General features: G+C 27.2%; 1 protein-coding gene across 1 annotated transcript in view; it reads left to right on the forward strand.

Annotated features, from left to right (window-relative positions):
* LOC142333383 (uncharacterized) overlaps positions 1 to 15,928 on the forward strand; it is a 58,626-nt gene that overhangs the window by 37,913 nt on the left and 4,785 nt on the right. The window contains exons 5-7 of the mRNA XM_075380405.1: positions 282 to 457; positions 3,380 to 3,565; positions 5,362 to 5,503. Coding sequence (XP_075236520.1) covers positions 282 to 457; positions 3,380 to 3,565; positions 5,362 to 5,503 — 504 coding nt within the window. The remainder of the gene's footprint in view (positions 1 to 281; positions 458 to 3,379; positions 3,566 to 5,361; positions 5,504 to 15,928) is intronic.

Genomic DNA, 15,928 nt, shown 5'->3' on the forward strand with positions numbered 1-15,928 from the left:
ATTCTAAAGTGAAATAAATTTGAAAAAAGATTTTTAAGAAAAGTCCTTAAAGTAATAAACTTACAATACTTTTTCAATTCTTTATTAAGTTTAAATTCTTTAAAATGTCATCAGCTGTATAGCAATTTTTTAATTCTATGTTTTATTACATAATATATATTTATGAAGTCATTCTTTAGTATTGTAACTTTCTGTATTTTGTTATATGTCAATAAAATATTGTGAATAAATTATACAAAAATATATTAAAAATTCATAGATGTACTTATTTTTAATTTTAGATGAACGATACAGAATATCCAATTGGTTACAAGGAACACAATACAGAAATCCTTCAAATCAATGGTTTTCAACTTTTGATGGTGAAAAACTGGTACCAGTGTTAACAGTAAGAGCATTTTTACCATATGCCGATATACCAAGTATTGGTGCGCAAGCATTACAAATACCTCTTGATGTAAGTAATTTTAATAATCGTTTCTACTTTTATAAAAAAAATAGTCGACAGTCTTTCAAGAAAGAAACTGTTCTTGGAATCTTAACATGACAGAAAAGAGTAATGTGGGTAAAGGAATTTAGTATACACTGTAAATAATTTTATATTGACCTTATATCTGTCATTTTCTAAACATTTTTTCTCAGTAGTTTATCTGTTTTTCACATGTCATAAGTAATTTTGATCTGGCCAGACTATATAGTGTTCTATTATTTAACACAAATTAAAATTATTTCATCTTCTTAAAATCCAAAATTCTATCTAATTTCCAAAGATGCAGCTATTAATTAAATCCTAATCTATTTAACCAATTCTAAGACAATGTCAATAATTAAATATCAGCAAATAATCTACCACTGGTAATATTAGATTTAAATTTAATTAGTTATGTATTATTAGTAAACATTTTTTTTTTAATGATAAGAATTACTCTCACCTTATGATTGGTTAAAAAACAAATAATACTATTGGTTGGAATTTTGTGCCCGATAATGATAAGAATTACGAGGGTTAATTTTTTTCACACTCCTCAACCATCCCTTCTTCAGTCATTTGTGCAATAATTTAATTTTCAGTAATACAAGCAATTGAACTGTCTGCTGAGCATACTGGCCATCAAATATCTTATTGTAAATACAACTTAATATACGAGGGTTTTTTTTTTCAAGGTCCGATCGTCACGAAATTAAAACCACAGTGAAGATAAAAATGTTTTTATTTGTAACAAGTACTTACGTAGTTCCATAGGGTGGATGAATAAGAATAACCGGAGAGGAATGTTGTCATCAGGCATTGTCTTTCTCCATGACAATGCTCGGCTGCGCACTGCAGCTGTAACAAAGAAGCTCCTGTTTTCGTTGAGAAGTGTTTGATCCCCAACCATACACCCCGGGCTTTGCTCCATCTGATTTTCACTTCTTTACTCACATGAAACGATTACTAGGAGGACAACATTTTGGCATAGACATCGAGCTGCAGACCAGCGTACAAACATGGCTGAAAACACAGGCGGCTCCGTTCTATGACGAGGGTATTGTTAAGTTTGTACCACGCTACGACAATTGTCTAAATCGGAGTGGCGACTATGTAGAAAAATAGCGTAACTATGTAAGTACTTGTTACAAATAAAAAATTTTTTATTTTCACTGTGGTTTTAATTTCGTGACCGATCCGACCTTGAAAAAAATAACCCTCGTATATTAAGTTGTATTTACAATAAGATATTTGATGGCCAGTATGCTCAGCAGACAGTTCAATTCCTTGTATTACTGAAAATTAAATTATTGCACAAATGACTGAAGAAGGGATAGTTGAGGAGTGTGAATCAGTACATTAATTAATTTTACCAAATTCCATTAAAATGACAGGACGTCCTACTAATTTTTTTCAATCCTTACTTCTGATAAATGTATGTATATCAGTAAATAAACCACATAAACAAGGTAGAACTTATAATTGAAAAAATTGTTTTGTAATAAAATTATATAATTTTACTTCCTTGTATGAAATAAAGGAAGTATTGAGATTGTGAAAAATTTCGGTTTTCAGATTTCAATGGAAATGCAAATTTTCAATGGCAAAATTTATTTTAATGAGAGGTTATTCATTATTTAACATAGACAGATATTGATAACAAATAAAAAATAATGGATTAAATTCATAATACATTTCAGTATTAAGACATTTATTAACAGTTTGTATTAGCTTTATTAAAAGTGAAGATTTTTTGATCATATTAAAAGAGATAAGAAAAGTTGTTTTACACATGAACAACAACAGTTGTAAACTTTTCTTGTATAGATTCTGCCTTGAGCAACATGGTAAATGGTTAAAATTTGCAATCTACCTCGCCTGTATTTTATGTTATTAATTAAAATAGTTTTTTACACTAGCTATCACAAACTTTCTTACGGCTTATGTATACTTTGTTATGATGTATGTAAAGCATGTTTATTACCACTCATAATAAAAATTATTGATGTTCATTATATACAACTGGTCCTTATGATAAAACAGTATGATATCATATCCAGGACTGAAAATCATTTCCATAGGTTTGTCATGTTAATATGTAATAATAATTTCAGATCAGTTAAGAAAGTATCTCGGTTTTTCCATGAATAAATACAATAAACTGTATTTATGAATAAATTCAATAAATAGAGTCTCATAAAATAATGGAAATTTATCAGACTAAGTATTTTCAATATTTTATAATAAAGCTTCTATTATTTTATAAAATGGATTTTTCAGAACTATCATGTAATTTATTTTGATTAAATGCTTTATACATGCACTACTACAAAATTTTACTGACTGAACTATACTTTCAAATGTAATTTTAATATTGTTATCTAATTTTATCATGTTTTATGATTATTCATATTTGTAATTTAATGAAGACAAATATTAAATCTTTCAACTATTTAGTGGTGATAATTTATTTGTGTAGGTTGTTGCTTGTTCCGGCAAGTAAAACTAAAGAATCCAATTTCAAAGAACAGTCTCACAACTGTTTTTTTTTTTTTATGATTACTCACCATTCTAGCTTAAAGTTTTTTTTCTATAATGGATCAGGATCCATTATAGAAAAAGGTAGTTTCATGACTACCTTTACCAACACACCCATCCTTTCTCCCTTTTCCTTGCTCCCATTTTCTTTATTATGTACCATTTCTGTGGGTATTGTTGTGATCCTGATAGTACCTCCATTCTGAAAATCCAAGACCATAATTGCTGAAGAAGGAAGAAATAGTTCTGAAAGATCTACTAGTATTACAATTAAAAATTAATTATAAAAATTTAACAAATTATAAAAAAATTATAAAATGTTCTGTTTAGTTTCATCAAAATAATACAAAAAAAAGTTTTTTTCTCTTTCAGGTTGATTACTATACAATGCTAATATTACTACCAAGACATGATGTAGGTTTTAAACAATTGTTATATTCATTACAATGGTGTTCAATTAGAGGAATAATTTCATCATTAAGAACAACACCAGTATATGCAGTAATACCAACATTTACACTGACTCATCATATTAATTTGGTTGATCCACTCATGCAAGTACGTTCAAAAAGTTTTTTTTTAAATTATTTATTTGTATTGATTTTTCTAGTTTAAACTTGTGAAAGAATCATAAATTCTATATTTTTTTAATTTTATTCAAGATAATACAAAAAAATTGAATAAATTTTTTAAGTATTTTAATTTTATCTTAAAAATATTTATTAATATGATTCATGATTAGTGTAACATGGTTTTTCAAAAACGTATTGTAAATGTATATACTTTATTTAATTTTTATAATGTGTACCTTGTTCTAATTTCAATGTCAGTGAAGGTACAAACATTTTTTTTCTTTTCATCAATTTCTGTTCCGCAATTAAACTTTTTATCACAAAAATTTCTTAGTTTTCTTTTTCCATCGTTATATTAAATACCTAATTATTTTAATATTTCAAAATGTACAGTTTTAACATTCTGTAAGTAATTTCTATAAAATATAATGGCAATAATTTGTTCTTTCGATAAACCTTCCTTCAACTATTTCTTTTTAAAAAACAAAGAACTTTTTATGGAAAATTTAACACTGAAAAATTTTATAGAACTTCTTTATTCATATGAAATTTTTTCATTATTGTATGTATATATACAAAGGTTTGCCTTAATGTATATATATTCCTTATGTATATATTTTTCCTTAATTAGTAACATTGTTCTTTTATCTTTGCATTGCAAAGGTTCTTACTATTTTTTTTTGGGAGGGGGATTAAGATGTTTATTTTGAATTTAGTTTGATTTGTTTCTTTCTAAATAAGTACTACACTTCAACCTTAGTCAACAGACTAGAAAATTACATTGATGTTATGAATTAATGGATCTATATACTTTCCAAAGTTCAAATGATGATAAGATAAGATATTTTTTTCTGTATTTGTAATATATATAGGAATTTTATTAATGTAACTGTTATATGTTTTTTTCTGGTTTTTTTTTCTATGAAGAAGTTAACAAATCCCAACTTTTAGTTAAGATAAAGGTCTTTTCTTCCTTATTCCTATTATATGTGTAGATGATCTGGAGTAGAAGTAAAAGTCATCACAATCACTTTTTATTAGAGTAATGATGTTAATTACATTTCCATTCCCTATAGCAAACAGAGTAAAAGTATTATTTGCAGGGCTGAATATCACTTGCATTATATCGTTTAGCATGCTGATATAATAGTATATTCAACTCACTGATGAAAACAATGGGGAAACAGGTAACTAATTCACTTTCTCTACTCAGCCTGCTTGTAATTTTGTGAATGACCACCTTTCAGACATCCCTATTCTTTGTCTACAATTTTTCTCCAAGGTAAAAGAAGATACAAAAAAGTAATTAATTTACTTCAGTAATTAAAATAAACATAAAATATCAAAATTATTATATAATTAAATTAAAATACATTTAATATATTAATAGATATATTATATTTAAATAACATTATACACTAATAAATAATATTTTTCCTAAGGTGACCATCTACTGTTGTATTATATCACAAAATAAAATGGATAACACGTTTAACAATTAACAACATTTTATTTTTTTTTTCAATTAACATTGGATAACAATTTTAAGCTTTTTCAACAGATTTTAACAAGTTCCTCTTGCAAACCAATTATTTGGACTTGTTAGTCAAATAATTGTATGGTATATAATAGTTTAACGTGGTCAGTTACATCAAGAAGAATAAAAATAGTTTATTATCAAGTGGTCTGTTTTAAATATATAACAACCAAGAAAAATTATATAGTAATAAATTTCAAGTACATAACATACATTTATGAAATCAATTATGTTTTTTTTGACAGCTTGGAATAAAAGACATATTTGATTCACATAGAGCTGATTTGTCAGAAATGTCAAAAGATCCAAATTTATTTGTAAGAAGTATAGAACAAGTTGTAACAATTTCAGTCAGAGAAAATTATAACAACAATAATCAACATAGATGTAAGTTAATAATTCAGATTAAATAGTTCATAATTATTAAAATGTAATATAATTTCATATTGTTGCAGAAGGGAGATAATCAAGAAATCAAAAACTATTTTTTGTGTAACCTTTTTAATTCTGTTTTATTGTCCTTTCCAGGTTAATACAAAATTAAATTAGATATATTTTCAGTATCCATGGTATAATTAATTACACAGTGGTGGAGAAACAACTGATCAGAGTCATGTTTTCTGATTATCCATCTTATTCTCTAAATAATTACTGTTCATTCTCCCTTTCTAATAACCTACAATCAATTTTAAATGATAGGTTATTTACATAAATTATTCACATCATTTTACTTTCCTAGCTTCATAGCTCTAGAGCTCTACTGCAAGATAGAAAGTCTGGTAATCAGTCAAAAGATGGGATAAGGTTTTTTTTTTATATTTCTCAATGTTTCATGATCCAGGAGCCCCAAAAACAAAAAAGGTTGGGGTAATGTATGTATTTGTATATGTGTATTTGTTGGCATGTTTGAAGCTTTTGGCTGGATAAAATGATTTTGATGAAATTTGACACAGAGACTCTCATGTATATCTAGAGGAATTTGTTTGTAAACATTTGAGATCAATATCTGCAGAAGGTGGGATATATAGTTTCTTTGGGGTCAATTTTCTCAAAATTTTGCAAATATAACTCCACTTTATATTAAGCTGATACACGAGTACATGCTTATCTTAGCATTTTTAAGAAATGCTGCCCCCAAATTCTTCCCCTTCCCAAAAAATCAAAAACATTTTTTAAATTATTTCATTTTTTAACCAAATCTTTTTTTATGTCTTTCTAAGCAGAATAATAATGTAATTGGTCCAAAAAAAAATACTTTGGGGTCAATAAAAGGAATGGAAAACTTGATCAAAGTTTAAAAATATCGTTTTTTTGAATTTTTTAAACTTTTTTCATGTATAATTATTGTTCCACTACAAGAATAAATAACAATGCCAGGAAAGTACAAAAACTTTGTTGTTAGAATTTTTATATAATTTATTTCCATTTAAATTTTTTTTCTAGATTTTTAGTTATTTTTTTTATTTTAATAATTTAATATTTTCACTAAGTGAAAACATGGTAAAACTTTCACCCTTGTAGATCTCAATGGTTGTTTTGTCTGCACTATAATTGTATAGAGCTTTAACTTTCTTAAGATTTGTAACTTCACTGATAAAATCAAGTTGTATTATCAAATGTTAGGGATAATTCTCTGCAAATTTAAAACAGGTGTTTCATAGTTTATTTTTATCTGATTGTTAAAGACGAAGAATAATAATATGACTGGCAGTATTTTAATATGTATGAGATGATCTTTTTTCTTAAAATTAAGATGAAGTAATTATATAATATAAGTTTACCTATTGTGACCATTAAAATTGTAGATAAATCCCAACATAACTAACACCATATGTAACCAAAATAATAAACCAAACCAAGTTAAATCACATCCTGACATACCTCTTTAGACTGTCCAATAGATATTGTTTTTAATATAAATCATTATTTTTCATTAATAGTATGAAATTTAAATTTTTATCTCTATATGAATGTAAACATCTTCCAAAACTATGGGGGACTTTCCTACCATTAGCTAAACATAAATTATTCTTAGATAAATATGCATAACATATTAATCTACAACAATAGTTAACTATTACATACACTAGTGAAGTCATTTTACTGTTAGAAAATCAACAAGATCAATTAATAAGTTTTCTACTTTATAAAGATTCATAAAATAATGAAATCATTACCACCAATTGCAAAGTTTAAACTTCAGTTTATTTCCTGATGTTTCATGATTGAAAATTACAGACAGATTTTTTAATTATTTATGAGCTACATTTTTGAATTACCGAAAATTTATATAATGGTATTATTGTTTTAAAATATATGTGAAAATTTTCAGGACAAAGAATTTAACAGTTCTTTGAAGTAATGACAAATGATTTTGATGTAAAAAATAAACTGAAGGTTTAGTGAAACCACTGCTTTACAGTTTTGTTTTGGTCCAGATTTTTTATAACAGAAAAAACAATAATTTAATAGTTATATTCAATATCCTTAAGAATACAGAAGAATTATAAATGTTAGAAATTTTTTTTAGTGACCATTTTTTTAGACTTGCCATCTAGAAAAATAATTTTACTATTTAAATTTCTTTATTGTGAGTTTTATCAATCTGTGAAATCAAATTGAATAATTCAAGAATTTTAGCAGATTCATTTTGAATTGCAAAATTTCAAATCCTGCATCACTAATCTTACACAAAGTGATTAACTCCTATTACTTCATCTAATTTAAGAAAACTGGCTTCACAGAAATCTTAAAATGATGAAGAATTAAAAAAATGGTATTTAAAATTAGTAATGAGAGAACATTTTAAGTAGTAACAAAAAAATTTTTTAAATTACATGAAAAATATGTTTAATATGTACAATTTAATTTTTTTTAAAATAATATTAATAAAAACCCCACCTAGAGACAATTGATGAGTAAGATCACTTACTTAACTGTAGTTATTTTTTCTTTTTATGAGATTAGACAATTTAAAGGATAGACAATCAATAGCCATTGTCTAGATAGGCTTGAAAATATATTTTCAATATCATATCTTGAAATGTATTTTTATTGGTGGTTCAAAACTTATTTTAAACTAAAAAGTTTATTTTAATTTGTAAAGATTCACTGTAATTTTTTTTTAAATCATTTTTGAAAAAAATGTTGTTATTTTTAGCATTCCATTAGTATTTTAAAGATTAATACTCCATAAAAAAATATGAAGACTTTGCCAAGGTTATGGTACTGAAAAACATTTTTAATGTGAAATATGTCAAAATTGCTAACAATCTGAATCCAAAACCTTTCAGATAGAAGGTAGGAATGCTAACACTGTAACTAAAACCTACAAATATAAATAAATACCAGGTGTGAAAGAATTTTATTATGTAGATAGTAAAATTACAACGGATGGATGAAGTAAACCAAGCACTGTAGCTTTCATGAGAAAACATTTTAAGTATCCTAGAATCAAATACACAAGTAAATTTAAAAATTAGAAAGAATTTTTTTTAAATATTTGTTTAGTGTATAGCTTTTTATGATAATGCAACATTAACAATAAGAAATACAAGGTTCCAGTGAAATGTTGAAAAGTTGGTGGTCTAATAAAATTTAAGGAGATTTTTTAAGAAAAATAGGAAGGAAAGAAATCCCACCAACATCTGTAACAAAAGTGGTAATGTCTCATCCTTTCATCCAGAAATTTTTAGTTTGAATCTTAGCCAAGCTTGACATTTTTCACTAACTAAAAAAATTAATTTCCCATTATGAAAAAAAGGTGTATGTGTGTATATATATATATATATATATATCAGTCTGCAGTTATAAAAGTGAAAAGTAAATAAATAAATAAAAATAAAATTCATTAAACTTCGACCAGTCAAAGAAAAAATAAAATTTTCACTTACATATAAAAAATAATTGTTATATAAAAATATAATATATATTAATAATAATTAATTAAAATTTGTATATGGTTAATTTAATTTTAAATTATTAATTTAAATGTAGTTACTATATTGTATAGATGGCATGAAGCGAATAATGTAATTTTATTCTTTTGTTACATGAATTAACTTAAGTATTACATCATTATTGTTACCTTAATTTAATATAATATAACTGCTGTGTAATATAGTAATAATAGTGTTGGAAGTTTTTATTCAATTAGACCGTAAAATTATTTTTAAAGGTGATGGGAAATCTGATATTTATTGAAAACCGATGAATCATGTCATGGTTCTGTCAAGGTCCTTTATATTCTCTCTAAACAATACTGATTAATTTGTTCAGAATTAATCAATTATTAAAAAAAAAAAAAAACTGGAACTATTAAAGCTTTTATAAAAGAAATAGTTTGAAATTTTAATAACTTTATTTAACCTACTTTTTAATTGAAATATTCATATATTTGTAATTATCCATTTGAAAGTTTTGTAAATATTATTTTTTATTTATAAAATTATTTATTAATGCTTCCATTTTTGTATAATGATGCTTAAATATTTATCTTTTCCTTCAACTTTTTTCTTGCATAAAAGAAATTGAATAATCAATAATAATTACTAATAATTTTTATCTATAAATGTGTCACTGCATTTATTTAGCACTGTGAAAAGCTGATCCATTTTTAATGAAACTCACAGGTTGATTTGGTCTTTACTTAATTGAAACTTTGGCACTTACATCAATTTCAAAAGTATGCTAGGAAAAGTCTTATTGTCAGAAAATTTTATTATTTTTTCACTTGAGTGTTATTTAAATAATATAAGATTTAAGTTTTATAAACATCTTTCAACAAATTTCTTAATAATCAAACATCTATTCTTTATATATGATTAACATTTGCAAAGAAAATCAGAAACAAACTGACAAAAATATTATTGTTCAAAGAGAAGAATTCACTGAACACCATGAAAAATTTCTGTAACACTTTTAAAATATTAAAATTGCTTTTGAATTAATAAAACTTAATCATATAAAGGTCTTTTGAAGCTAATTATAACACCTTCTTCATCGAGATTTCAGGAAGTATTGTTGTTATTAGCAACCATTTTAAAAACACTGTACAACACTACATAAATTGAATATATTACTTAATTGTAAAATAAGGGATTTCCTAGCCTTTTTTAAACAATTTTGGAACTTTAAATGATTATGCAACTAAAAACTCTGTTCAAGAAGAATCGAACAACTCTTTTTGAAGGACTTCTGGAAAATCAGTTTGAAAATAAGTGTTCAAAACTTTTAACAAATTAAAGAAAAATGTATTTGCCTGAAATCTACATGTAGTTTATTCATTAGAAGGATCACCAGTGGATTCTCTCAGCCATTTCTTGATCAGTTTCAGGGTTGAAATTTTATGTAAATCCTTTCTATTCAAAAAATGCATTAGTCTGTTTATATGTTTAGAATTATGACCATCAGTAACTTCATTTGAGAAGGTTGGAAACACTAGTGAACTCAGGGTAAACCAGCCTGCTGATTTTTTTGCTTTAGTATATCGTTTGCTATGCCTTTTTCAGAGTTATTAATATGTTACCTGTAAAGATTTTAAGAAGACAGTCAATGTTGCCGCTGTGAAATTTGGGCCATGATGTTTTTTAAAATCAAATAACAGTAAAATTGATAGATAACTGATTGTTGAATAGCGTTAAAATGATATATTATTAAAATGGACTGATTTTTTTTTTTCCCCCCGAACTTTTTGGAAGATTCTTAATCACTACTAAAACTGAAGAACCATTAAGCATAAAATAAAAAAAAATCTAGAGTCAGCATCTTGGGTTTGGATTTAATCTTTCCAGATGGTTTTAAGAACTTTTTTTTTTAATTTTAGTAACTAAAAAACAAGGCAACTGAAAAAATGTTTTGAATTACAGCATTAATAATACATACCCATTTTCCATAGTTGTAATTCATCATTCACTCGGAAAATACTAGGAAGTAATATTTTCAGTTGTTACCATACAATTTGGAATACGCTTCAAGCAAATTCTTTGTTTAAATAGTTGAATTTTTTTTTAATTATAAGCAATTCACAAATGATGACCAATTGAATCATGATGTCAATTAGTGGTTAAATATACTGGCAGCCAAAAAATATTAATTACTTTTAACCTTGTGAATTACAAATGTACACATCAATTATGTAGAGAAATTGAATAAGGTAGGTAGTTTTATTAGAAAAAATATTTCATAATTCGAATATAATCAAACAGTGCTTACTTTTATGATAGCCTTGATATATCAATTTAATCTACATAATTATTAAAATATTAACCAAAAAATAAGCTTAAAAAATAATAATAAAACTGGTTTTTTAAAATTTGAGCTAGTAATTATAAAATAATACTTTTTAAAATATTATTTGTATTTCTACTTTCAAATATTGGCGCCAATTTAAAACAAGCTGCCAACATTTTACTAACTGTTTAACTGTTAATTTCGCGTTAACTTCAAAAAGTTGAAATTTAAAGGTAAATCTTAATTTTTGGAACGATTTTTTTAAATTGTATTATATTAGCACTAAACTATGAATAGACCTATAAAGCTACGTCAGTATAAAAAAATTAAGAGAAAAGAAGTAAAGAGACTGGTGTTATGTGTGAACTACGATTCTGGATTACCAGATGTGTTTATTTTTTTGAATTAGTTTTCTGACTGATTTCCTTTTTTTGTAATCTGAATATCTGTATGACATTTTTACGTTATAAAAATCCAGCGCAAAGAATGTGCCATCGACAATAAATTATTTAATATCATAAAATTGTCTATGTAGACATATAACTTTTTGTTTAAAAAATTTTCATTTAAGTGAACTTTTCCTTTAAAATAATCTTAAAAAATAATTCAAAATTTGTACTCTTTATCTGGATCTTACAAAAATTACATGAGATAATAATTTATATAGATAAATAAACGGTAATTTATGTTAAAATTAAATTAGTCTTAAGAATAGTATAAATTTACAATAAAAATACCCTGCAGTCTGCAGGTTATAATTCATATAGGCATATATATTTCACTTTCATTGCCGTATTCATTTCACTCTTGTAATTCATTCTGCTGACAAATATAAATAATAAATCTGAACTTCCGGTTTTCTGGACTATTATTAATATTATTACTTTTTACTTTCTTTCTCATGTTATATTTTTTTTCCTTATATCCTACTATATTATATTTTACTGACGCACACGCACGCTAATAAAAGGTTAATGAACTAATTTTGCTAATTTCTTGTCATTGAACTTCTCTCTTTTAGTTTATGTTCTTTTTTTTTTATTACATAATTTCTTCTTCTTACTAGACATAGTGTTTTTTTTAAATATAATTTATATACATATGACTTTTTTTTTTAATTTACAATTTTATAATTATTGATTATTTTACGATAGTAAAAACTTAAAAATAAGGTTAAATTAATCTTTTTACTTAGTTATTTTAGATAGTTAAATACTTTTTGGTAAATTTTATGACTTATACAATTGCCAGTTTCTATCTCCCGTCGCTCTGTAAAATGGGTACTTCCTGAAGTCAACTAACATTTATCATATACAGAGATGATTTATGAAGAATGAAACAAACTTTCAGGACTTGTTCTACTGGGGAAAATAAAGAAGAAAGTTTATATAACCATTTTTTTCCTAATGTGTATGTTGCAATATGTTCAACTTTTATTTTTTTAGCCTCCAGAACCACCATAAGATACTACTTCACAGGATGAATGAGGATATGTATGAATGTAAATGAAGTGTAGTTTAGGCTCCGGTGATTCCGGAGCCTAAAACTGGTGAACAATAAGCAACCCCTCCCTGGCCCAATGAGATGAGGATGACATATATGACATGTAAATGTACTGTAGTCTTCTACGGACTCAGAGTGACCATTCCTGAGATATATAATTAATTGAAATCCGACTACCAAAGTACGTTGGTATCCACTGTCTAGTATCCAGACCCGTATAAAAGTAACTAACTTTTACTAGAATTTCAACCTCAGAACCTTCAACTTTGAAAATCAGCTGTTAAACTGATTTGCAATTACCAGTTAACCACTAGACCAGCTCGGTGGTCCAGATAAACATACGTTTGGAAATGCTTCATTAGTGAATATCGGCTGGCTAAAAAATTCACCCTGATTTCTGCGCCAGACTGTAATTCTTGGGGCCATAACTGAGGAATTGGTTTATATAAAATCTGATCTGAAAAATTGTAAAAAACATAAATTCCAGAACTGAAATCTAATATAAAAATTATTAAAGAATCACCAATGTTTGGCATGCAGATCGACGAACCGTGTGATATTTCTAAAAAACTTATTTTTCTGTGCTACGTTCTGTACATTGACTATTCTTCTGAACAAATTACAGAAGAATTGTTATTTTGCAAAGATTTAGATTCCAACACAAGTTCCGAAGTTTTTGATTCATTGAATTCGTATATTAATAACCATTCCTTAAACTGGAAAAATTGTATTGATCTGTGTACCCACGGAGTAACAAATATGACTGGAAAACATTGCAGAGTAACAAAAAGGATTCAAGAAATCGCTTCTCCTGACATATTACTAAAACATTGCATAATACATCGCCAGCACTCTGCAACCAGAAATATGTCAGCTAAATTAAACGAAGTACCTGGAATCGACCAGTACAGGTCGAATCTACTAGGAATGGCACACCACGACTAAGGGAAGATCCTTGTATAAATGTATACAGGATCTGGGAGAATGGTATGTCCGAGCTCGTTTTTAAGGGAAACAGGTGCCCAGGTGCTCACCAACCATGGTAATTTAAACGAATATCTGTTTCGGTTGCGCCTGGCAGCTGATGAGCTGTGCGTCTGCGGGGAGGTCCAGTCAAATGAACACCTGATGTTTGACTGCCCTGCTCTTGGGTGTCCCCGACATGTTCGCATGACGCGGTCTTTACCTCATTTCCTACCATGGCATTTATCACCTTTAAAAGTTAAAATTTTGTCAGGTAAACATTTGTAAAATAATTCAGATTCGTCAGCGTTAAAAATGCCCGATTCGTTGTATGTGCTCATAATTTCTTTTAGCGTACCGTTTATTCACTTATTACAAACTTATTCATTTACACTGCCACTTTCACCACAAACATTTCTAAAGATTATTTTTATAACTTATTAAGTCAACCCACACTAGCTTTGAAATCCGTACAATTGAATTATCTCGCAAAGTACTCGGTTTTTCACGTAAATTTTATCCACTGATAGGTAAATTCTGATCGCGATTGTTTTTAAACCTCTCTAAAACAAAGTAAGAACACCCTTGTTTACAGCAGCAAACAAACCCAAACAGACATACGGAAACTATGCAAACGAGCTAAGACTGTTATAACGACACATTGACTGACACTTCTTACGACAAACGGTTCCGGTAAATATTGACGCCTGATGTATAAGATTTCGCTTCCCTCTTTGCTGTAAGATCGGACCACCCTGGAACTTGAGGTAAAGGGAAAAATTGGCCACTCATAAGCGGCGAGTCAATGTGGCGAGAGCCGCATTATCGGACCGTGAGGAGTTCTTTGATGAAGTTGCTTTTTCAACCGACATCAGTAGTTTACCTAAGGGAAAATACTCCTACCGCACTGCTATGGAAAACTAACCTAGAGACATATACCAGTTAAAGTATATGGCTGGTAGAGACACCAACCAGTTAGAGTTCCAAGCGCTTTAATATGGTGGACAGGTACTTGCTGGGATCAAGCGACCCAGGCGTAGCAGCGAATTTCTGTCTAGACGAAATGAATTTTAATTTATGGATGTCATATATATTTTTAGTAGTTTACGTGGTGCGCCTACCCATTTTATCAAATATATTACAAGTGAGCGGTTGGGAAACGTAAGCCGGTGGTGTATGGCACCGCACTTAGTCCACTCACGCTGTTAGGTAAATTCTAGGAGCTATTTAAGATACTGGTCGGTAAACTGTTCGAGGCTCAGTTGCCTCTACTACTAAAATGTTTTATTTTTTTAAATTTTCTTAAAATACTAAAAAAGATTGTTTTACCAGCAAAAAATAAAAAAATCTGCAGGTATTTGTTTTCATAAATAGCCAGCAAACTGTTGATTTTGAGAATCAAAGCAATTGATGTTTTTCATTATGTAAAACTGCATAGTTTATAATACATCCTTCTTTACCAGCTTTTATCTTAAGTTTATTCTAACAGTTTGTTTAACTCAGTTTATATAAGGCTGGAACTGACTACTGAAGGTACTTGTACCAATATAATCATTGCCTGAACACTAACAGTATCTCATCATTTCCTTTTATTTTATGTTCCAAAATTGGTTCTGTTGGATTAAAAAATAACAACCTTTACCTCTGACTATAAGATGCAACTTAACTTCTAAAAAATGTAATTTAAAAAATAGAGTATCTTTTATTAAAAAATTATATTATAAAAATCTGCACATGACTTCCTTGTACGCCTATTAAATTACATATACACTTTTTTTAAATTAAAAGTACATAAAATTTTATTTCATTAATAACTTCTGATTTTTTTAAAATTGTTTTATTGAATAGTATTTATTGTATGTTTTTTTTTTACAATCAGAGGTTAATAATTAATTATTAATAAATCAATATATTTAAAATTAAAAAAAAACGAGATGAAGTCTGATTTGAACCGATGTGCCTTCCCCTTGTAAAATCCAAATATTTCATTAATATAATCCAAACAAAGTTGGATTTTGGGCTTTTTTGGACACTTTTGATTCAGTCGATTGCTATCAAAAGGGAAAGTCCACAACTAGATGTTACAACAGTCCGAAATCCAAAATTTTAACATCC

This window comes from Lycorma delicatula, chromosome 12 (genome assembly GCF_047948215.1).
Source record: "Lycorma delicatula isolate Av1 chromosome 12, ASM4794821v1, whole genome shotgun sequence".
Classification (NCBI taxonomy): Eukaryota; Metazoa; Arthropoda; class Insecta; order Hemiptera; family Fulgoridae; genus Lycorma; species Lycorma delicatula.